A 21,860-nucleotide genomic window follows, 5' to 3' on the forward strand; every position below is an offset into this window, starting at 1 on the left:
AGAAGTGGCATAGCAGGATTAAGATGTCCAGAAATCCTGTGGAAGAAACTTGAGTGGAGTTTTCCCCACTCAGAGTGGGGAGACGGGTGATGCTGTGAACGATACCCTGTTTTTGCAGGAAGGTGATATGGCACATTCAGAATTGGCTGACGGCCGGTACGTCTGCTGGGGCTTGGGGCTGACTTTTATAAAGCGAGAGCAAATTCTTAAATTCATTCTATTATTTCAAACATATGGGAAATCTGTAACGTGAGTTTCTTTCTTACAAAACAGCATCGTCTATGTGACTTTGCCTTAAAAACAAACTATGAAAAAGCCAGCTTTTCACTTCGGTTGTTTTTGTTCAAAAACTGGGGAAAACGTAAAAACTCTTGAAATATAATCATCAAAACCGAGAAGGGGTTATTCCTAGGAAAAATGCTTTGTGCCTGTGTGCAACAGGGCAGATCAAGATCAGCCTTGTAAGATGAGCTCCTGTTTTCGGTTGGGGTAATCTGAATCGTGGCAGGCAGGTTTACTCTTCTTCAATACATTAAACAACTCGCCATGGTGCAGGTCGGGTACGCAGCCCCGACCGCCCCGTGCAAGGACCGACCCTGGGTGCTTGGTGCAGCCTTTGTGAAATTTAACAAAACCTTTTTCACTAAATTAGGTGCCAAGTGTTGGAAGGGGCAGTAGAATTAAGCTGCTTTGTTTTAGTTATGAATTGTCTTCTACCAGAAAATTAATGAAAAAAGTTCCCATCTGTAGGAGCAGGGTGCAGCCCAGCACCGGCGGGATGCTGGGATCCCCAGCAGCCACCCAGGCAGCTTGGTGTGACCACTGCTGCTTTTAATAGCTGCTCTCAATTGTAGCAAGGAGTAGTTTTCACAGGTTATAAAACATTCAGTTCTTTTTTTTTCATTTGTTTCTTTTCTTAAACCGATCCAAGCAGAAAAAATTCTTTACAATTTTTTTCTAATATTTTCGCAGAGCTAAAAACCCAAAGAGCATTGCAGTTCATGGAAATTTTTTGGTTTGATCATTTCACTCAAATTTTGGCTTTTGACCTTCTGTGTTACATTTTGCTAAGATTAGCTTTAAAGTTGAAAAGAAAAAAAGTCTGTCAAGCCAGCAAAGTAAAACTACCCATTTTTAGCATGTCACGACAAAATAGGTAAGTCTTAAAAAAATGAGTCAAAATACTTGCTAACACGAGGTGCTTTCCAGAAAATGTTTGATTACAATCTCTCACCATTTTCTAACGAAAAACCCACATTTTGCTTAAAAAAACTCATTTATAGTTCTGATCGACCAACGTGCTGGCAGGCTTGGATAACCCCGCGGCTGCCCGCGGCCGGAGCACGCTGCAGCACTTGCTGGGCACGTGTAATGTGGGATGGGAGCAAAGGCGAAGGATGCTGCGCCTCATCGGGCACCTCGGAGCCAAATAACATTGCGGCTCTGATCGTGAGGGTGATCCTCGTGCGAAAGACCTGCTGGGTTTGTGTGTGCTCAGCGAAAGGAGAGTTTTCTAGCTAGCCTCGAGCTTCTATCGCAATCAGACACCCATGCGTGAGCGGTGAGGTCTCCTAATTTTGCCTTGCCAACAATTAGTCTTCCTTAATAATTAATGCGACTGCATTTTCTTTTTGCTCATCCAATTACCTCTAGTTATTAAAGTCACTTCTTGGCTTCAAAATGGGAGCTTCTTCCCTCACAGTCTTTTTTTTTTTTTTTTTTTAATTATTTTCAGCCAGGTTGGTGGGGGCTGATTAATCCCGGTAGGGTGATGCACGGCGGGGTCGGTGTGTGCCCCCGCGCCGAGCGGCACCGGCTGCCGGCACGAGGGACACGGGGAGATGGGCACTCAGGAGAGTTGCAATTTAGCAAATTTGAGAGGGGAGAAAGGCCCTCTAGGTTTGCAAAACCCATTCTGCTGCTCTGTCCCCTCTGGAAATACCATTCTGGTGTTGCTGTAAATGCGGCTCTTCGTTTCCGTCGCGAGGTCGTGGCTGCACAGCTCGTTCCCCGACCTGCCCTCAAAGGGCTGTGCTGGGAGAGGCGAGACAAAGCGGCTGCCGAAGGATGGGAGGTGACTTGAGGTTGGGACCGTGACACTGAGCCCCAGCTGCGTCATTTGGGGTGGGTGGGTAGCGAGCAGCTCCATCGCCGCTGCTCTGAACTGTATTGAAGCACGGCTTTGGGGAGGAGACGCAGTAAGATGCTTCACCAAACCGCAGCGCATCGCCCCGACCAGCCCCACCCCGCGTCCTCCCAGGGGACCTGTGAGAGGACCCCAAACCAACTGTCCTCATGTTAGATCCGTCCGCTGGGCAGAACGCATTTACATCAGGTTAATTTTATGGCATAAGACATTGTCAGCTGATAAGTTCTGGCTCTGAAAAGCCTCTTTAAGGTTCATGCGCTGCAGCTGATTTCAGAAACTAAACCTAGAGCTTGTAAAAAAGAGGAATTGATACCATTTCTCTGGCATATAAATTTCCATAAACGAGGTATGATTTCATAGCAAAGATGCGTGTGGCAGCCACGGCGTATCTGGTGAAGACCAGGAGCTGCGGACATGGCCACGGACCCCGGCCATTAGACCCCGGGGATCAACACTGAATGAATCTTCTGTTTCTTCAGAGCTTTGTGCAACATTTCCTTCTTCCCTTGGTGGGTTCAATCTGGGAGACGGGTTCCTGTAACAAACTCCGGAATGGAGGAAGCAGGAGGGGGATGAATAGCCTCTTGCAGAAATTTTTGTCTTGCCTCCCTCCTGAGCATCCCTCCCCACCAGCTTTTTATGACTTTAAAGAGTAGGAGAAATGTTTTTGGGTGAGGCAAGTGCAAACGTAGAAGGGACATGAGGAAGGCCAGCTCTTCTTACTGGTGCAACATCTTGTTGCCCATCTGAACTGATGGAAAAACTGAGTAACTGAGCTGCAACCTATTGTACCACCAAACTACCATGTTCTGCTTTGATGGGGAGGAAGGACAGCCCGTGCCTTTGCTGTAACCGCACGTGCTCTGTGCTTTTCACTGTTGAGGTATCCTGTGGATCAGCATCAGGACTGTTCAACTGCCTTTGTAGTGGTCTGTGTCTTCTGTCATTGCTCCGAAAGCTGTTAACAGTCGTCAGGCAGCGAGGCTGGCGAGGACGGTGCTGCGCTTTGGATCAGGCACGGTGCGAATGGGAAGGAAAGATCTGCCCCACTTTGAACGGCAGAAATGCTTAAGTTGAGGTTTTCAAAACAGCTCAGCATCGAGCTCGTTTCTGCTCCAGAGTCATGTTAAAATGTACACGTAGAACTGCATATCCCTACTTCAGGCTTTCTGGCTCTTGAATAAGCTAAACCATCGCTAATTTTAGAAATATCGCTGAAGAGCTATTCTTCATCTCATTTCACGGGCAAGAATAGTAAAAGCTCAGTGCTCCAAACGTGTGTTTCACTAAGCAGGAGCCAGCCCAGCGCCGCTCTTGATGGGAAAACCACATAGCCCATGGCCCTGCTGTAGGACAGGAACGCCTGTACCACACCAGTTTGTGCTGGGGAGGGGGGTTACATTCCCAGTATCCCACTGTACACAGTAAATCTACACCTGGTAAGCATCAGGAATTAGGGGTTTCATTCATTCTTAAATGCAAACCTGCATGCCTCTTGGTTTTTATTTGCATGAGCAAACCTTTGTGGGAAAGACAGATGTAAAGCGGTGTCTCCATCGGTCTGTTTTCCCTTCCGCTTCATGGGTTTCCTCCTCAGAGCAGGGATGCAAAATGCAGGACTTGCCCAGGGCTCTTGAGCTGCTGGGCAAACATCTCGTTGCAGCAGGGAGAGGTCCAGGGCAGGTCCTCCAGAGCCATCGGCTCCGGCTGCACCACCTCCACCAAAGCCGACTGGCGTTTTGTGCTCACTCTGCCTGAGCAAAATCATTACCAAAGTGAAAGGCACCAGTGAATCAAGTCCAGAGATCGTAAATGACTTGTCAAAAGTCACGCAGCAAATCATCTGTAGATGTCCTGGTGGGACACAAGAGGTCTGGCTAGCAATACCCGGCTCCTAGCCCCTGGAGAGCTGTCTTACCTGTTCCATTCTCATTTTCTCCCCATTTTGGGGTGCTGTCAGTCCTGTTTCTCTTTCTGGATTTATCTGGGACAAATCCTAACATTCCACCACCAAGGCGAAGTCAGTTTGGGTTTAAAGGCAACCATGGGCGAAACCGGGCATGTAGGGAGCAGCTTGAGACGCTCGAGGCGAGGAGGCTGGCGGTAGACGGCAGCGTGTGCGTGTGTGCGTGTGTTTTCCTTACAGCTGTGCAGCTCTTTTGAACAGGCTCCCCTCTCTCTGCTCCAACACGCAGAAGTACTCCCAGTTGTGTTCACAAAAAAGCGCCTTTTACAAAGATGTTGGGCTCCGATGGCCTCGCCGTGCGTAACCAGGAGTAGCTGCAAGAGGAGATTGGATTTTTCTTTTTTTGGATTTTCTGGGTTTGTTGCATCCCCAGCGCTGCCTCAGCTCCCTCCGGTCCTTCTCCCGGCGCTGGAGCTCGGACCCAGGGGAATTTCAGCCCGAGGGCTCGCCGGTGACCATGTCACGGTTTCAAAGGCATTGCCCTCAGCATGGCTCTCCCTGCTCGAGAGCCCCAGTTAGGAAAGCCCGAGCGTGGCTTTCAGAGTGAATGTGCAGGATGTGAATGTGCACCGGCCCTCCTTGCTCACGGAGCTCGACGACTTCTGAGCCCTCTCCCTCCTTGTGTCTTGCAGTCCAACAAAGTTCCCGTCGTGCAGCCGTCCCACGGAGTCCACCCGCTCACCCCGCTCATCCCTTACAGCAACGACCATTTCAGCCACGGCTCCCACTCGCCCCACTTGCCCGCCGACATCAACCAGAAGCAAGGTAATGGCACCGCTGGGCATCTGCGTGGTGGGAGGGGGACAGTGCTGGAGACCACTGAGATCAAGGCTGTCACCTTCCTGGTCCCAAATCAATGGGAAAAGTCACGAGCTGTGGTCAACTGAGGCATTGCTTAGCAGTAGGAGTTTATTTAGCTTATTGGCAATGCTTTGTAATCCTGGTCAAGAGGAGTTTGATATCAAAAGCGCCAACCCTGCTGATCAAGCGTGCTCAATTCTCTGTGCAAGCTGTCCTGTAGCTTGAGACCAGACCAGAGCCTGCGAGATGATGCGTAAGAGTCAACCAGAAAATGGAAAGTAATCTTTCCTTTGACTCATACCCAAACTGTTGTCAGGTTGTCATTTTGAGAAAATAAATGCTTGAAACAGGAAATATTTTGACTAAATAGGATCGGTGTCTGATAGCTAACTGGATTGTTATATGTGTGTGTCCGTAGCCACACGTTATGTGGTTGTCACACGGTTTGGCTCCTTGGGTTGCTGTGCGAGTCCAGGACACGTCAATTAGCTCATGGGGCTACGGAGGAAAGTAGAGTAGGTGGAGGTTAAACCCTGAACTGTAAAATATAGGTACGTGCACAGGAATTCACCCCAGCCCGTCATTCTTCATGGGTTACTGGCAAGCTGAGTGTGAAATTAAACCTTTCTCAACCTTACGTTAGTGCAACAGGATCTTCAACAGCTGTTCAGTTTACGCAGGCTTTTGCACAAACCTGGTCTTGATTTCACGTGAAAGCAAGCAAATTCACAGTTTTGTGTAAAACTACATTCAGGAAGGGATTCAGTGTCCATCAGAGCCCAAAAATCAGTGTGAAAACGGAGGCACAAAAGCCACCGTTGTGATTTGGGCAAAGGCCTCCACCCAGGAGTGATCCAAACTGTCGCGGAGACATCGGCTTCGCCAAGTTAACATCATTGCCAAAAGGATGGGGTATCGAGGATGCTCTTGGCTGGAGGACGTGCTGAATTATCCCTGGTCTGAACCCGGAGGTCACGTTCTGGACTCATCAGGGATGCTGATGGGGAGGATTTAGGTTCGGTGTAGGAGATACCTGGGCACATCCTGGTTCCCTTCCAGCCAGCACATTGCTCGTCAGCCACCAGAGCATAATAAACTCAGCAGAAAAATAGGAAGAGTTAACAAAATAAACCTATTAAAAGCTCAGCTAGTGGCAGATTTCCGAGTCTCGAGAGGACGCATGCAGGTTTCTAAGTCTCCTGGGAAGGCGACCTTCCTTCACGCTGCCTTTGCAGATGCCTTGCAGAGCACTGCCCGCTCCGAGAGCCCCTCGCCGTGGGCTGCCTCCAGGGACTCACTGTTAGCCTGGAAAGCCTCAAGCGATACGGGAGCAGCTCACGCAAGGGATGAGCTGGTTATATCCCTCTGTGGAGGCTAGGATCAGCAGTGCAGTAGTCCCTAAGCGTTCATCTCTGCGGTGGGTCAGTAATTCTGGGAAGCTGTCCTCTGGCTGCACACCCTCAGTGCAGGCACTTTCCAGTCTCCCCTTTCCCATTTAGCCTGTACATTTATGTCGGAGGCAGGGGGAGTCTGTCCATCCCGGAGACCCCCCGGGTCCTATTTGTGGAGAGGTTCAGGCCATCATCCTCAGCTGGGACCTGCCTCCCTGGTGCAGCTGTGATCAGCTTTGCATCCCCCATCCCTACACTGCTGGGGTGAGGGTTTCCTTCCCCGTTCTTTCTGGATGTGTCCCATCTCTATTTTCATCACTGAAATATCTCCCATTATCACCTAGTGTAAGCGCTTGAGAGTCACCGTCGTACTCATTCTCACAGCATCCCTTTAAAGTATTTCACAGTAGCCCAAGGACACGCAGACAAGGAAATACAAGCAGGATCTTCTGAGTCAGTGGCTGGTGCCCCAACCACTGGGCCAGCGAGAATAACTTGTGCTCTGGCTTACGCAACTTGTGTTGTTGGAGGTCCAAATCTCAGGAAATCCTGGCAGCTGCCTAACGCGGATGCTGGTTTTGTTTGACCTTCAGGGGGCTGCTGCGTCCCACTTGAGCACAGATGTAGGTAAATCTCATACTAAGTTATATATTCCTTTCAGTTCAGTTACATATTTATTTCAGCTAACTCCTGATAAGATGCTTGAAATCTGTTGGTGTCATTCCTAATTAATAATTTATCATTAATACACCTAGGAGAATAATCCAGACTTCTGAGTTTGCTTGTGACTAATCACCAATTTAGTAAACGTATTTATTGCCCGGGACAGCTGCTGGACAACCTCTGTACACGATTTTTTGTCTGAGGCTCATTAGCAGTCGGTGGCGAGCTGGAGCTTTACATTGCCAAGTCCTGCAGACTTAGCTGGGTGCAGAGGTGATGCAGCGGGTATCCGTCTGCTCCCGGGGACCTGGCTCTGCGTTACACGATGCTGCGGCAGAGCTCAGCCCCAGCTCCCCTCCTTTTCCAGTCTGGGGGTCAGCTGGAGGCTGCTTTTGCCAGCAGCACCGCAGTTGTCTGAGTCCCACCCGCAGCCCCGGGCTCCGCGGGCTGTTTTCAAGTCCGGATAGAAACGGAGAGATGCTGCGGCTGTCTCCTCTGGCCATGCCGCCCGTGCCAGCGGCTTTGAAGATCACGCAGGGATTCCCCGTGCGAAGGGTGAATTCCCACCTGGCACCATACCCACCTCCGCCGTTCCTTGGCACCCACAGAGCCCTCGGAATGATTGCTTTGAACGGGGACTCAAATTGTTTAAAATCGAGATAGTAGTAATACCCGCTGGAGCATCCCCGCTGGCTGCTCATGGGGGGTCCTGGGGATGACTGATGGGAAGTGAGTGTAGGAATGGCCTTGACCATCAACTGTGCACCTGAACAGGCCCTCTGGGAAGGGCAGAGGGATGTCCGGAGTCCATCAAATCCTTCCCAAAGCAAATTGCTGCTTGGCCGCAGCGAGCACGGAGCAGGGGTGATGCTTGTGCAGGAGCAAGCTGTCTTCCCCACCCCATTACACGGGTGTTTGTGATTCTGCAGCAATGTGGACGACCCACCACATCCCCACAGAGAGAACCACAGCAATAAGAAGGGCAGTTATAATACCCTGCCACTTGCAGACGGCTATTTCACAATTATTCCCAGCTGCCCACAAGTGCTCGTAGATGGAGCAGCGGGGGTCGGGAGCGGTCCGGGTCAGCCGGGCAGTGCGGTGCTGGGTCCGACTCATCTCCTTCTCCCTTCTCCCAGGAGTGCACCGTCCTTCCCAGACCTCAGACATCCCCGGTTTCTACCCCCTCCCTCCCGGTGGAGTCGGACAGATCACGCCGTCGATGGGATGGTGAGTGTGGAGTGCTCGGCCCCACGCGGGCTCTCCCGGCCGCTCCGTGTGGGGACGGTTTATTGAGCAAACCGCGTGCAGCCGTTCTCCGTAACCTCCGCGGCGCTTTCCCCTGGCTTCATCCCTTCTGCGTGCTGTGTGACGGGGAGGAGGATTTAGTCCTGTTTTAGAGATGGGGAGCAGATCTGCGGAGAGGCTGAAGGCTTTGTCCTGGCTTGGCCATCCCTGGAGTGAGGTTACAACCTGCCCGATTCAAAACCTCCTCCTGCCTTACATCTAGCTGCCTGCGCAGATTAGGAAACCCGGGGAGAGCTTCCTACCCACCTCTCCTAATCACGAGAAAAGCTTCTTGTTTTGAGTAGGAGGTAATTTTCTCCCCCGCTGGGGTTTTCGGCACAAATAGTGCTTTCCCTGAGCATGCTGCCGGTGTGGCGTAATCCAGCGGGATGCTTCATCTGCCAGGCCACGGTGCCTCTCAGGGTCTGACATGCAGGGAAAAAATACACCGTGGCAGAGACCTGCCCCGGCAAACAACCCCGGTACCCGCAGCCTGGCCGCGGCACAGCCGGCTCGGCAGCACCCGCTGCCCCGGGGGGGAACGGGGAAAGAGGGACCGTGAGCTGGAGCACTCCCAAAAACTCCCCTGTGCGTGGGCCAGCCCCGAGGAGCATCCCACAAAGCACAGCCCGTTGGGAAACCTGCCCCAGGGACAGGAGTTAAAAATACACCGGTATGTGCTCCGTGGTCATTGCCGCTGGCTTTTGTCACCGTGATGGTAAGCACAGCGAGGGAGCAGGTCTGGCGGGCGGTGCCGTGTGGGCATCGTCACTCTTCAGATTAATTTTTAATCCTGGTCGGTGACGCAGGGACCTTGCAGAGGCTCGCGGGGAGGCTGGTGGCTGCAGGCGGCAGGTCGGGACGGGGGGACGGTGCGGGGAGGGCGATGCGGGGGCAGGCGGCCAGATCCTCCCTGGTGCCGGCTGATAAAACCCCAGCAAAGCCCAGCGGAGACCTCCAGGTAAAAGAAGGTATTGCAAAATGGGAGAGGCGAAGCGTATTAAAACACAAAGTAAAATGTTAGCTTTTTGTTTATGAATTTCATGTTCCAGATATTTAACCACAAGGAAACAGAGGCTAAGGCCTTTGATACAGAGTTCGGCTTCAAAGAGATTACATTTTGCCTTCTGTGCTAAATCTGCTACTCTTGGGCGATGATTTAACTCCTCATATGATGTGATTCATCCTCAGGAAAAACAAGTACTGGGGTGACTGTGCTATAACATGAAAGAAATAGTTGGGGGTGAGAAAGGAACCTGTTTGCCAAAAGCAAGGTCCACTCTTGGGGTGGGATGCTGTTAAGGGCAGCCCTGGATGTGCGGATGGGGGAAAAGTCTGGTTTGCACGAGGTTTTGTCGTTCAGTTGGTGGCAGAGGGAGTTTGCGTTGCCGAGAGCTGCTCCAGCATCTGCGGGGTTTGGCATCTTCAAGCAACCTCGTCAGACCCATTCAGTAGTGACTAATAGAGCAGATACGGTAAAGCAACAAACGGCCTGACGGAGCGGAGAGCAGCACCTCGAAGTGCCTGTGTCTAATAGGGCCTTTGCTCGTCCATTTGCCTGCCCAAAATTTACGGAAAGAGCCCCAAAACCTCTCCCAAAGTGCCCAGTCCTCAGCCAAGGCTCAGCACGTCGGCGCGGGTGGGTGCAGAAGCGGCAGCGTCGACCCCGTGCAGGAGGCAGCGGGCGGCAGGGGCTGCGTGCGGGGGATGCTCGTGCCAGGGATGCTCGTGCCGGGGATGCTCACGCCGGTGCTGCCAAGCCGAGGCGGCCGTGCGCGGGAAACGGCTTTTCCTCCGTGAGCTGGCGGGCAGGAGCTGGGCAGAAACTGGGCTTTGTTCTCGCCGAGTGCTTCGGGAGGAGGAGCTGCAATCACTCTCTGTAATTAGCTGGGATGACGGTCGGATAAAAGCCTCCGAGAGTCCAGTCGAGTGAGTTTTGCTCGCCGGAGCCTGGCATCAGCCAGGAGCCTGCGAACCGTGTCGCCCACCCGCTCCCCGGGCCGAGCGGCAGCAGCACCGCAGCAGCCCCCTCGCAGCCGCCCCGTGCCTTTTTTCCAAGCTGCCCTCCCATCACCAGGTGATACGGGCTGTAATCGTGCATCCCCGACCATCAGGGATTGATTTTGCGATTGCATTAATTTGCACGTCAGAATCACTTTGAATGAAGCCGCGAGTGCCCGGCTCCTCTCCTATCCCGATATCCCAGCCTCTGCAGTAACGCATGTCGCTTCTGGATTAGCTCCGAGTGTTTTCTCAGCCCTGGGGCAGCCGCGTTCAACTTCAAAGGTTGTTTCGGTTTCCCGATGCGCGGTAGCACTTGGCTGTTGGTGTGTTTATACCCGCCGACATCTAAGGGGTGGGAGAGGGCTTCTGCCTGGCAGGGTGTAAACAGAGCCCCGCCGCCCCGGCTGCCTTTCCTGCAGACAGATGCTGCAGATTTCGGTCAAGCTGAGACACAGCAGCTCCCGGAGCGGCAGAAACAGAAACCTCCTTCCTCCCCAGCGCGGCTCGAGGGCCTGACTGCCGCGGAGCTGTCGTTATTCCTCTTCAGGGCAGAAACTGTCTTTAGCCCTGAAAAATCCCTGGCATCCAGGGGCTCGGTCCTTTGCCCGGCAGCGGGGTGGCACCGCACTTAATGATAATGGGCTTTTTTTGCTTATTAGAGCTGAAATTAGCTGGTGCTGGTCTTAGGCGCAGCTCTGTGCAGGCTGGCCGGAGGAGCACGAGCATCTGCACGGGTTTAAGCACCCCATCGCGTCCTCCTCGGGCATCTTGGTTTCCATGCACAGTTTTAGGTTGGGAGCATCTTTTGGTAGGTTTGCAGAACAAGCCAAGGTATTTTTGAGCTATCTCCATATGAAACTGGGGGGGTTTTCCCTTTGCTGGGAACAACGAGGAACTTCCTGCATAATTATTTTACTATCTCAAAAATAATTTCCAGCTCCAGGTCTGGTACATGCCCAGTCCCTAGTATGAAACAACTTTCAAAAGAAATCTAGGCCCGAGTTTTTGGCTTGTTTAGAAATCCTTAAAAGGATGCGCTGGGCAAATCAGAGCATTTCTGAAGCGTGTACAGGGGCAGAGTAGGTGCTTTCTCTCTGAATGCCGGGAGGTTCCTGTGCTTGGGCATCCTCTCGGTGCAGCCCGCGACCGTGCAGCCTCTTGTGCACCGCACAGAGAGACACTCTGACCAGGCTTTAGTTTTTTGGTCAAACTGTGCTCTTTTAAGCAACTTCTTCTGTGCAATAGCAACATCTCCTAATTTTTCAGCACACCCCCCTGCATTTTGTGTTTTAACAGGATAAACTCAAAGCTGCAGTGTTACTCAACACGCGGGATGGAGGGGAGGGTCAGAGTTGGATCCAACCTTTGCAGGGAGGCCCAGCTTCCCCCAAAATAAAGTCCAAGTCCCACATTGCCCCTTGAGCCCAGGGGACACCCCGAGCATCCCACCAGGCAGAACTTCTGGGGCATCGGTGCGCTGAGTCCCCTTAGCAAAGGGTATCTTTAGGAAACACCACGTAGCTGTGGATACTTTATAGACTCTTTCTTCCCGATCCCAGGCAGAGCCAGTCTGTCTATCCGCTCCCGTCATGTGGATTTAGACAGCCGTATTCGTCAGCGCTTTCTGCTGGGGCTTCTTTCTCCAGGTGAGTATGAGCTGTGTGAGACAGGGCAGCAGCTCGGCTGGTCTCGCAGCTTGCAGTCTGTGCGGTAGGAGCTTGCAGCAGACCGCGGCCACCCGGGGACGGCCACGCACCTTCCCCGGGCAGCCGTGGGAAGGGAAGGAGCTTTTAGGCAGAGCCTGTTTCAAAGGGCGGTCAGGGGAATATCGAGCATCCCGGGAGGATGCACAACGATTGGGTTTTAATCAGCAGAAGTCAAAACAAAGCCAGAATCCCCTGCCTTCAGCTCAGCATTGGGAAAATGGGGTGAAATCCATTGCTTGGGATTCTGCTTCTTGTCACTAACCCCAATCCTGAATATATCCCTGCCGCCAGCACCGCTGAGTTTTGCTCTGCAGAGACCGATCTGTTTTACTCGGTCTCAGCCTTAAAAGCAGGACAGGCAGCAGGCAGCTATTTGCTGTCCTCCCATCGGCACAACTCAGCCCTCTGAGACGTAAGGGTGTAACACAGCCCCGGACCATTCATACTGCAAGTTTATGGTCACCCAAGACCAAGTTTTGCCCTCTGTAAATATACCCAGACCCCAGTGATGTCCTGGTGAGCAAAATACATCCCCCGTGGATAGAAATCACAGAGCCCAGCCCCTCCAGGCGTGCTGGTGGACAAAGCCCCCGTGACTCCAGCGGGGAGGGCAGCGCCGCGGGGGTGCCTGTGCACACTGCCTGTGCACGCTGCCACGCACCAGCTTTCGCTTCTGCTTCGTGTTGTCCCGAAGAGCCGTTAGTGGAGGTTTCCCGCAGGAAAACCATGCAAACCCTCACGCATGCAAGCCCTTACCCATGCAAAAACCTCGATCCATGCAACCCTCGATCCATGCAACCCCCGATCCATGCAACCCTCAATCCATGCAAACCCTTAGCCCTGCAGCAGAGGCGAGGGAGCGCTGCCAGCCCTCCTTGCTCCCCCAGGCATCGCTTTGCCCGGCCTCGAAGGCAAAGGCCAGAGAGGAGCTAACGGTTCCCTGCGGAGGCCCGGCAGCCTCTCCGAGCCCGGCGCAGGAGCTCACGCTTGCAGGATTTTGGGGCGGATTTTGCAGCGCTGCTGCAGCTGAGAAAGTACACCTGGTCAGATAAGGATCAGACTGTGCTGGTGGATTAAATTAAACAGCTTTTCTTTTTGTGCCAGCATATCTAATGAACGGTTCATCTCCCATGGGCAATTCTGCCATCTCAAGCTGCAGTCTTAAAGTGGCAAGCTTGGCAAAGCTGACTGCGCTGGCTTTACCCTCTAAAACTCTCGAGAGAGCTAATGAAGCTTGAAAGCTAGTGAGACCTCTCGTGATCTCAGTCCCGTGTTGGTGGAGAACATTGCTTAGGCAAGGTGCACCTCCTAGAGTTGCAGTTTGGGTCATGTTCAGACTTATGCTATTTCTGTTAAAAGAAAGGTGCGGGGTGGTCCTAATCTCTCCCATCCAAACCCTGGGTTGAGTTTGTTGTTCCTTTCTGCAGCGCTAATAAGATATTGCAACAACAGAGATCTGAGTAGCTGAAACCGCTGGTTGAAAGCGCCCTTGATCTCGGTCAGGCTGGCTCCCGCTGCAGGCTGGTTTCCTCGCAGCGGCACCTGGATCCTTTCCACCCGCGTGCCCACGGCTCGGCCGGCCGTGCCCGCTGCCGGCGTGGCGGGGGCGACCCAGGGGTGGTGGGCACTGCCTGCCCCGCGCCAGCCCGGCAGCACCCGGCGGGTTTGCTTTCCGTGTCCTCCGCTTACCGTCTGCTTCTGCCACGTCAGAGTGCCATCTCGTGAGACACGCCGCTCCGGCTGCCCGAGCACCCCCAGCACCCCCGGCGCAGCCCTCCCGGCGTGGCTCATCCGCTCTCTGTTGCAGGTTCACTCACCCGCTGATGCTGGGCTCCGGCATGCACACCACCGGCATCCCGCACCCCGCCATCGTGCCCCACTCCGGCAAGCAAGAGATGGAGCACTATGACCGAAACATGTAAGTTGGAAGCGCCGGCAGGGCTCATCAGCGCCTTAATACCCATTTCATTTGTCCCTATTAATGCTTGCGCGGGGCGGAGGATGGATGAACACCCAGCTTTGCCTGCATCAGGCAACGGCGCGCATTGAGGTGCAGATCTCGGGCCCTCCACCCGCTCGTGCCGTCGGGTTGGTTTGGTGTCGAGTCTTCTGCTGAGCTTGGTGCCACCAGGCAGCCGGGCTGGACAGTGGCTCTGATGCTGACAACTCCTCTTTCGGTCCCACCAAGGAAACCTCAGCCAGAACCAAAGAGAGAGAAGGAAGCCAAGAAGCCCACTATCAAGAAGCCCCTGAACGCTTTCATGTTGTATATGAAAGAAATGCGGGCGAAAGTCATTGCCGAATGCACCCTGAAGGAGAGCGCCGCTATCAACCAGATCTTGGGAAGGAGGGTAAGAGCTCAGCGCCATCATCCCAGTGCGGCATCCCCATCCCTTACAGCTGCTCTTAAGCACGTAAAAAGCATCTGCTTTCAAACCTGGGTGCTCTTATCCCTTAAATGCACGGAGTCGGATGTGCCCCGGAGCGGGGCGGCTGCGGTGGGGTGGGGCCGGGAGGGCTGATGCCGGAGGGGACAGCGGGGCCACGTCTCACTGCCACACTTGTCCTTGCAGTGGCACGCGCTGTCCCGGGAGGAGCAGGCCAAGTACTACGAACTGGCTCGCAAGGAACGGCAGCTCCACATGCAGCTCTACCCCGGCTGGTCTGCCAGAGACAACTACGTGAGTGCTGCCGCGGCTCGGACCCCCTCCCCATGGCATGGCCAGAAATGACCCGGGGGGGCTGACAACCGGTGTTTGTCAAACAACCCTCCTGTCCCTGGTACTGCCGCTCCTGATGGCACGATAGCTATAGAAATTCACATTTCAGGAGTATTTTGAATATCCTCTTGGCTCATTGCCTATCTATGGCACGAGTGTCGTAGCTCCCCAGCTACCACAACCGTTTGTTCACTTATTGTCCAAGGAAATACAAGTAGAAAGGAAGAGAAACTTTTAAATGATGTGGATGATCTTTGGAAATACAGTTTTACTGCTTTGTGCATCTCAGGCAGCAGCTGAGACATCGGCCCAGGGGGAGCAGAGCATGGGGCAGAGATGTGGGAGGAGGAACTCGGGGTGGGATGGCCGGGGGGGCTGAACGGGCACCCGCAGCCCGCTCAGCTCCCTTCGCTTTCTGGTAGCACCTCGTTTATCAGCTTTAAGTCATGGGGCTGGGTGATGCTGAGCAGCACGCGATGCTGAGCCTGGGCACATGCAGCAGGTTCAGGGGGAGCTGCCAAATTGCAGGCTGCCGCCTCTGTTCTGCGGGTTTAGAACCAGCGCAGGGCATCTGCCCGAGCACAGGAGTGTAATAATAAGGGGAAATAATTTTTAAAAAGGCAAAATAGGGAAGTGTAAGCTGCTTTGTATGAGTTGTAGTGCAAACCTCGGTCTTGCAGGCTGTTCAGGTCCGATTTCGGGCCCTCCGTGGGGTTGCATCCCAAGCAGCAGCCCTGTGTATTGCAGGGCACATAAGTGGCGCTCGCAGGATGACAGTCACCGAGTTTCTGTCTGTCCCTCAGGGACGTTGATCCCACCCTGACCGATCAGTATTTGAGGACCACCCTGACCAAATCAAGCACACCACGTTCAAAGTATTCAAATGCAGTTTGAGCAAATGCAGACGACAGCGCTGCTCGCTCTGTGAGCTCGCGAGCTCAACTCAGCTCTTTGGCGAGTCTGTTTCCCAACCAAGGTTGCTGTTAGGGGAAAAAAAAACCCTTTCCAGATTGAAAAAAGTCCCCCAAACCAGGCAGTGGCTGCTGAATGGAGCAGCTGAGCCATGCTGCAAATAGCGGTGGTTCTCAGCAATAAAAATTAACTAGTATAGAGGGCCCTGAAACATGCTGAGTGTGGGGATCGTGCGTTCCCGCAGCCAGAAGAGCTTTCCCTGTGTACAAGGGGAAGAAGGGAAGCTCCAGCCTTGGTCTTCCCCAGTTTTAGCTGTAGCAAGGTACATTGCCGCAGCAATCAATGCCAAACCGATCCCCGAGGCGTGAGCCGAGAAAAAACTGCGTTTGGTTTTTATAGAGAGCCGACTTGACTCTAAATCTATAACAGTGGCTCCTTTTGGAGGGGGCTGCGGTGGACCAGCCACGCTGGCACGGCCGGGGCTCCCCGGGGAGAAGCAGCGGCAGCTCCTGGGCTGGCCGGAGGGACAAAGCTGCTTCACGGCTCGAGGTGGTAGGGCCAGCACTTGGGAAGCCTCCAGGCTATGCCATGGAACATTTAAAGGTTACTCTTAAAAAAAAAATTCATTTCCTCTTAGCTATATTAATCACTTCAGCAGCACCGTGTTAAACGAGGTCGCATAGGTGTAGCAGTGCCCCAGAAGCACGGGATACACTCTGGGTCTTTTCTAGTGGCTTTCTCAACTGTTTTGATCTTATATGCCTAACGAGCTCATTAGAGACCTGAAGCAGAGCACACGTAAGTCTTCAGATGTCCGTCCATCCACTCTAGGGCTCTGCCCTTTGATCTAAGGCTCCGACATTTCCCTCTTAGCCGTTTTCTTTCCCCTGGGAGCCGCACAGCGAGCACCCATCCAGCCCACCCTGACCTGAGCCCTCCTTCCAGAAAGCTCAAACTCCACCGAGGGCAAGAAAACACCCTTAAACAGACCAAAACCACCCAAAAAAAACAAAAAAACAGAGGGCAGAGAGAATGCAGAAAAAGCAGAGGTTACGGGAAGCCCCCGAGCAGTACAGATATCCCTGCCTCCTTGCAAGCACAGACCAGGAGCTCAGCATCCATACGCAGCTTTGCAGGATCAGTGCTGGATGCTGCCGCCCTCCGGAGACGCCCTTAGAGAAACCGGTTTCTCTAAGGGCGTCTCCGGAGGGCGGCAGCATCTGGAGAGCATCAGCATCCGGAGGGCAGCAGAATCACTGAGAGCAAGGCACCGTCTTCCTCCAAGACCCAGCGCATCCTCCCTGGAAATCTCAATTCCATAGCATCCTTCATCTTGGCAAGGGCTGGTTTCTCGCTCCAAAAGAGTTTTCCCTCCGTGGCTAGCGGGCTCCGAAGGCGCACATTGGCTTGCCCAGCACCGGCAAGCAGCTGGTTCGGGTCTTGTGGTTGTTGCGAGAGATGCTTTTCTCTCCGGAGCTTGAGCAGGGAGGAGGAGGAGGAGGAGGAGGAATGTGGGTCACTTCTGCAGCACATGATGCGGATATTGAGCAGGAAATACAGTTGCTCCCACACCGAAGAAAAAGCTTACCGCAGCTCGGAGCGTTCCACCTTCACTCAAACCACAAGAAGTCATATAAAAAGTCGCGGGTCAAAGGCAGCCCTGTGAGCTGCCTGCTCCACACAAGCCAGATTTGCTCCTGCGCCGCTGTGCCCTCGTTAATAAGCTCATTAGGAGATGAGGGCAGTTGTTGCGTATTGTGGATCAGAGAGTTTGGGGATAAAATTGGGGTTTCTTGTTAGTCAGGGAAGAAAACAGAAGAATGAGAGATAGGTCCAGAGCTGCAAAAGCACTGAAATAGATAAGTATTATTTAAAAATAAATTTCTGGGGATTTCCTAAAACTTTCTTTCCCATTTGAAATCAGGGATGCTCCTGCAGGTAACACGTTACAGAGCAACTTCTGTTCAGGCGTAAGGCACCACATTAAAGCGCATATTGGAAATGGGGAAGGTGCTAAAATGGGCCAAGTGCTTTTTAGAAACATAAAGAGGGAAGAGGAATAAGAATAGGAGGATCGGGTTTTGATCGTACTGCCTCCATTGCATGCAGTAAATCTTGTTTAATTCTATTAAACTAGTTAAATCTATTAATTAAATTATCTGTTAATTAATTAAAGTGATAATGGGTAGGATTCCCAGGCAAGACGCATCAGGGTGGACCGAGGAAGACTGGCAGGAGTTGGCAGAGGTGCTGAGCAGCGCAGGCACAGGCGCTGGGTTTATTATAGTTGTTTTGCATCCACTAATGTTTTCTCTTGCGCCTTCTTACGCAGCCTGCAGTGTAAATTAAGGTCTCAGCTGCGTTTGTAGCATGGTCGTGGACTCATAAAACAGAGCAGGGCAGCAGCATGTTGGGAAGAAGGTGCAGCAGACGCAGGGGGTGGTAGCAGGGATGCGGCCGCCGTCTCCTCCGAGCTTCTGTCGCTGTTTCTGCGTACGTGCGGATCTCATGCAGAGTGGTTTTGGGATGAGTCAAAATGCCAGTGGTGCTGGATCGGGGGGTACTGGAAATGAGGGGTTATTCCCGAGAAAAGGTACATGGCCTGTCGATATGTGTGCAAACACAGCTTGGGGTGGTGGCTGTGAGAGTTCCTCCTGGGTTTCTTTTCTGGAGCGCTGGGCAGCTGGGGAAAGGAAAGGGATGTCCACCTAGATAAACCTGAGCAGGTCCCCTTGCAGTGATTCCCAGTTCGTCTCGCGCTGGAACGGGCAGAGCCGGCGGCACCGCGGCTGTGTGCGGCCGAGGACCTGGCCGCTCGCCTGGGCAGCAGCAGCCTTCCCCGCCGGCCCAATCCAGCCCCGAAAACCCTGCGCAGCACCCTCGGTCTCCTGGGAGCACCGACTAACGGCCTTTCCTTTGATTTCCTAGGGGAAAAAGAAGAGACGAACACGGGAAAAGCAGCAAGATTCCAACTCAGGTAAATGCGGCTGTGCCGCCGCGCGTGCGCCTCGGTGGCCGTCCCTTCATTTCTGCTCAGAGGGGATAATCTGAAGCAGTTGTCATGTTTTACCGTGTTTTCTTTTATTCTCCTGAGCTTAACTAAAAAGAAATACACTTTTTTTTTTTTTTAAAGATGCGGTAAATTAACATTTCTGTGACTTTTTCATAGATACGTTTGAATTAGAACATGGGTAGTTCGTGAAAACTGAAAAGATTAGATTTTGGCAAGTGCATAACTTCATATAAACTATCACTAAACTTAATCTATTCAAAACATCCAGGGTGACTGTCCCCATCAGCCCTACAGATACCATTAATAAAAGAAAACTCCTCTCAAATGCATCAATATTGCATGTGGGACTAATTGCAGTGACAGGATTGAAGAACACCCGTGGGACTACCCCAAATTTGATTTTCATTTCAAAGTAACCTAGAGTTCAAGGAAAGGCATACTAAAAACCAGTATCAGGCGCTTCCCTGCACCGCACTGTTTATCGGAAAAGGCCCTTGACAGATTTCGGCTGGCGACACGCACATTCCCGTTATCCAAGGGATGTGTTCACATCACACATCCCATCAACCATTCCCATGCTGGTTTCTGAGGCGTGTCTGCCATATCAGGAACAAATAATATCTGTTCCAGTAAATATTCACTATAAAGCATCGAGAGACTGCCCTTGCCCACCACGGCATCACATATACATGAAGTTAGACGTTCTGTTTCTTCCAGTATGTCCATTCTGTGATTGCCTCTTGCCTATAGACTTAAACAGAAGTTTTCCCACTCTGCAACCTCCCAGTTCATTACTGCTCATTGCTTTCACTTCCTTTTGGATAAAATTAAGTCGGCCAGATGATAGGCTGTTGGCTTTCTAAGCAAAACACTAGTTCTCTCTCCCTCAGAAGTGCTCCCTGGGGGTGTGCCAGGTCAGCCCGTTGCTCTCCTGGGCTTTCACACTGCCGGGGGATGCAAAGACCTGTCGCACCTTTTGGGGACCCCAAGGTGCACAGCTGGCGGCATCTGGGCGGTTCAGTTGTTGGTTGGGACATGGGCGTCCAGCTCTGGTGTTATTGCTGTGGATTGCACATCCATGCAACCAGAATGCTGCAGCCTGCATTAATTCATAAAGTTCAATTATCTCATTAATTTAGTGAATTGCTGTTGGATGACCTCTTTGAATTGTCCATAAAAAGCAATTCCATGACTGTGTCCCAGTAATATCTTCAGTTTAGTTAACACTGTTGATCTCATTCAGTGCCTAGACTCATAAGGGGAATACAAGCTTTTAGGCTTTTATGTAGTGTATAGAGACATTTATATATCCATATGTGTGATAATTTCACCCGTTACGGACTGAAAACCAACTGCTGGTCGTACACAACAGGAGACACTGGTGGTGGCTGAAAGAGGGAGCGTGAATCCAGCACAGAAATGTGCTGTTCAAATCCCATTTATAGCACTAGAGGAAAAACACGATGTGCCTGAAAGCAAACAGGGCTTCACCCTAATGAGTCCCATAATTATATGGCAAAACTGCAACATTTTAGGAAAGGCCACGGAGAATAGCTTTTCCGTGAAAACTGGAAGGGGAATGGCGGGGGGCAGCGTAGAATAACCCGGGCCTGGGTCTCCTTGGTGCTAACTCTGCTTTCAGCCTGCTTCTGCAACGTTTCCTCCTCTTCTTTTCCGAGCTCGCCGGCAGCCCCGTTTAGTCGCTGCCGGAAAGGCAGGGAGCAGGTAAGGATGCAGACACGGGAGGCAGGCAGCACCTCTGGGATTTGGCAGCCTTTCCAAACTTAAGAAATTCAAAGAGCTGTGAATTTCCCTGTAATTGTCCATATTGCCCGCAGCTGAGGCCGTTTCCCAAACCTCCTTCTTCTCCAGCTGCCAGCAGTGATCACTGATATTTGCCTAACGATCACTTTTTTCCAGGAGAGGTGGTGCCGGCACTGGTCTGTTGCAGAAAAAAAATTGGATTGTAGTCTGTTAGTCGTGTGTTAAAGTGGCTAAAATGATGTTGCCTCTTTTCTTCCTCCTGCTCCTCCTCCTCTTTGTGCCTCTGCCTTGCCCATTCTGCGCCACGCATGCTTCTGTGTTCAGATCCTGCCTCTCCTAAGAAATGCAGAGCTCGCTTTGGCCTCAACCAACAAACGGACTGGTGCGGCCCGTGCAGGTGTGTATCAGCATCTCCTCGCTGCTGGGGTGCTCCTGGGCGAGCGGGTTCGGCTCCGTGCGTGCTGCTGCAGCCGTCCCAGCGCCGGCGAGGGCTGCTCCGGCCAGGCGGGGATGGGGTTTGCTCTGGGCATCGTCAGGAGTCGTTGTCTGAGCTGCGAGGGTCCGGCTGAACCCGGGTTTGGTGTAACACCGTACGCGTTCCTTGGCTGAGAGACTTCCCTGGTGTTAAAAGCCTATTTCCAGGGTGAAGACCTCTGTGACGCTCATGCGGGGCTTTTTTCCCCTGTTAGAGATTTCCTATGCATAAATAGCACCCTAGGGCCAGCAGTGAGTAGTTAATGTGTTTATTTTTCCTGTTTATACTGGGGCTAACCATGTATTTTGAGATCCACCTCTTCTTGGCCCTGAAGTTGTGCAGTGCCCACCGTGGGGTGGGAGAGCCTCAAGCAGTGAGACAGTTTGCAAGCGCCCTGTGCTCGGGCTTCTGGGGAATGGGCACGGCCAGGCGATAGTAAAGCTCAGTGCATGAACCAAGTGCTACCTGGCTCAGGGGGTCTGCAAATGCAGCCAGGCAGAAAAAGCTCCTGGGGGGCTTCTGGACCTGGGCGTGGAAGCGTGGAGAGGCTCCAGCCCGGACAGAAGTCTACGATTGATAGCGTATTTATATACCAATGCATTGAGGACTCTAGCAAAAGCTGGAAGTAAAGTATGGCTTAATGTGCTTACTGCAGCTTAAAGTGACTAAAATCACTTAGTCTACCCAAATGGGAGCCCCAGAGCGCAGCCCTGCGGTGTCCGGACGGTGCTTGGCCACTGACCTCGCTGGCAGCCCGAGCGGCAGCGGCGGGAGCCCCGGTCCCTGCGGCTGAGCCCGGGGCGAGCTGCCCTCCTGCAGCCGCGTCCTGCACCTCGGGGTGCTGCGCAACAGCAAACCTCCCCGCTCGCCTTTACACGCTGGGTGATGGCATCAAGCACCATTTTTTAACTGATTAAGAATCTGGATAGAGCTCCCTTAATGTCCGATTAATACTTTACTGTGAATGTCCAGAGAGGGGTTTTTGTGACCCCCCTCACTCCCACAGCAA

General features: G+C 52.6%; 1 protein-coding gene across 8 annotated transcripts in view; it reads left to right on the forward strand.

Annotated features, from left to right (window-relative positions):
• Positions 1–21,860, forward strand: part of TCF7 (transcription factor 7) — a 74,442-nt gene that overhangs the window by 45,605 nt on the left and 6,977 nt on the right. For 3 of the 8 annotated variants that reach the window (XM_075164563.1, XM_075164562.1, XM_075164564.1), the window contains exons 4-10: positions 4,748–4,880; positions 8,110–8,200; positions 11,821–11,907; positions 13,775–13,885; positions 14,156–14,318; positions 14,541–14,648; positions 18,528–18,576. In XM_075164563.1, coding sequence (XP_075020664.1) covers positions 4,748–4,880; positions 8,110–8,200; positions 11,821–11,907; positions 13,775–13,885; positions 14,156–14,318; positions 14,541–14,648; positions 18,528–18,576 — 742 coding nt within the window. Of the gene's footprint in view, positions 1–4,747; positions 4,881–8,109; positions 8,201–11,820; positions 11,908–13,774; positions 13,886–14,155; positions 14,319–14,540; positions 14,649–18,527; positions 18,577–20,700; positions 20,776–21,860 lie in introns of all 8 variants that reach the window. The other 5 variants (XM_075164566.1, XM_075164567.1, XM_075164568.1 and 2 more) reach the window with 3 other exon arrangements.

The sequence above is a fragment of the Calonectris borealis genome, chromosome 15 (assembly GCF_964195595.1).
Source record: "Calonectris borealis chromosome 15, bCalBor7.hap1.2, whole genome shotgun sequence".
Lineage (NCBI taxonomy): Eukaryota > Metazoa > Chordata > Aves > Procellariiformes > Procellariidae > Calonectris > Calonectris borealis.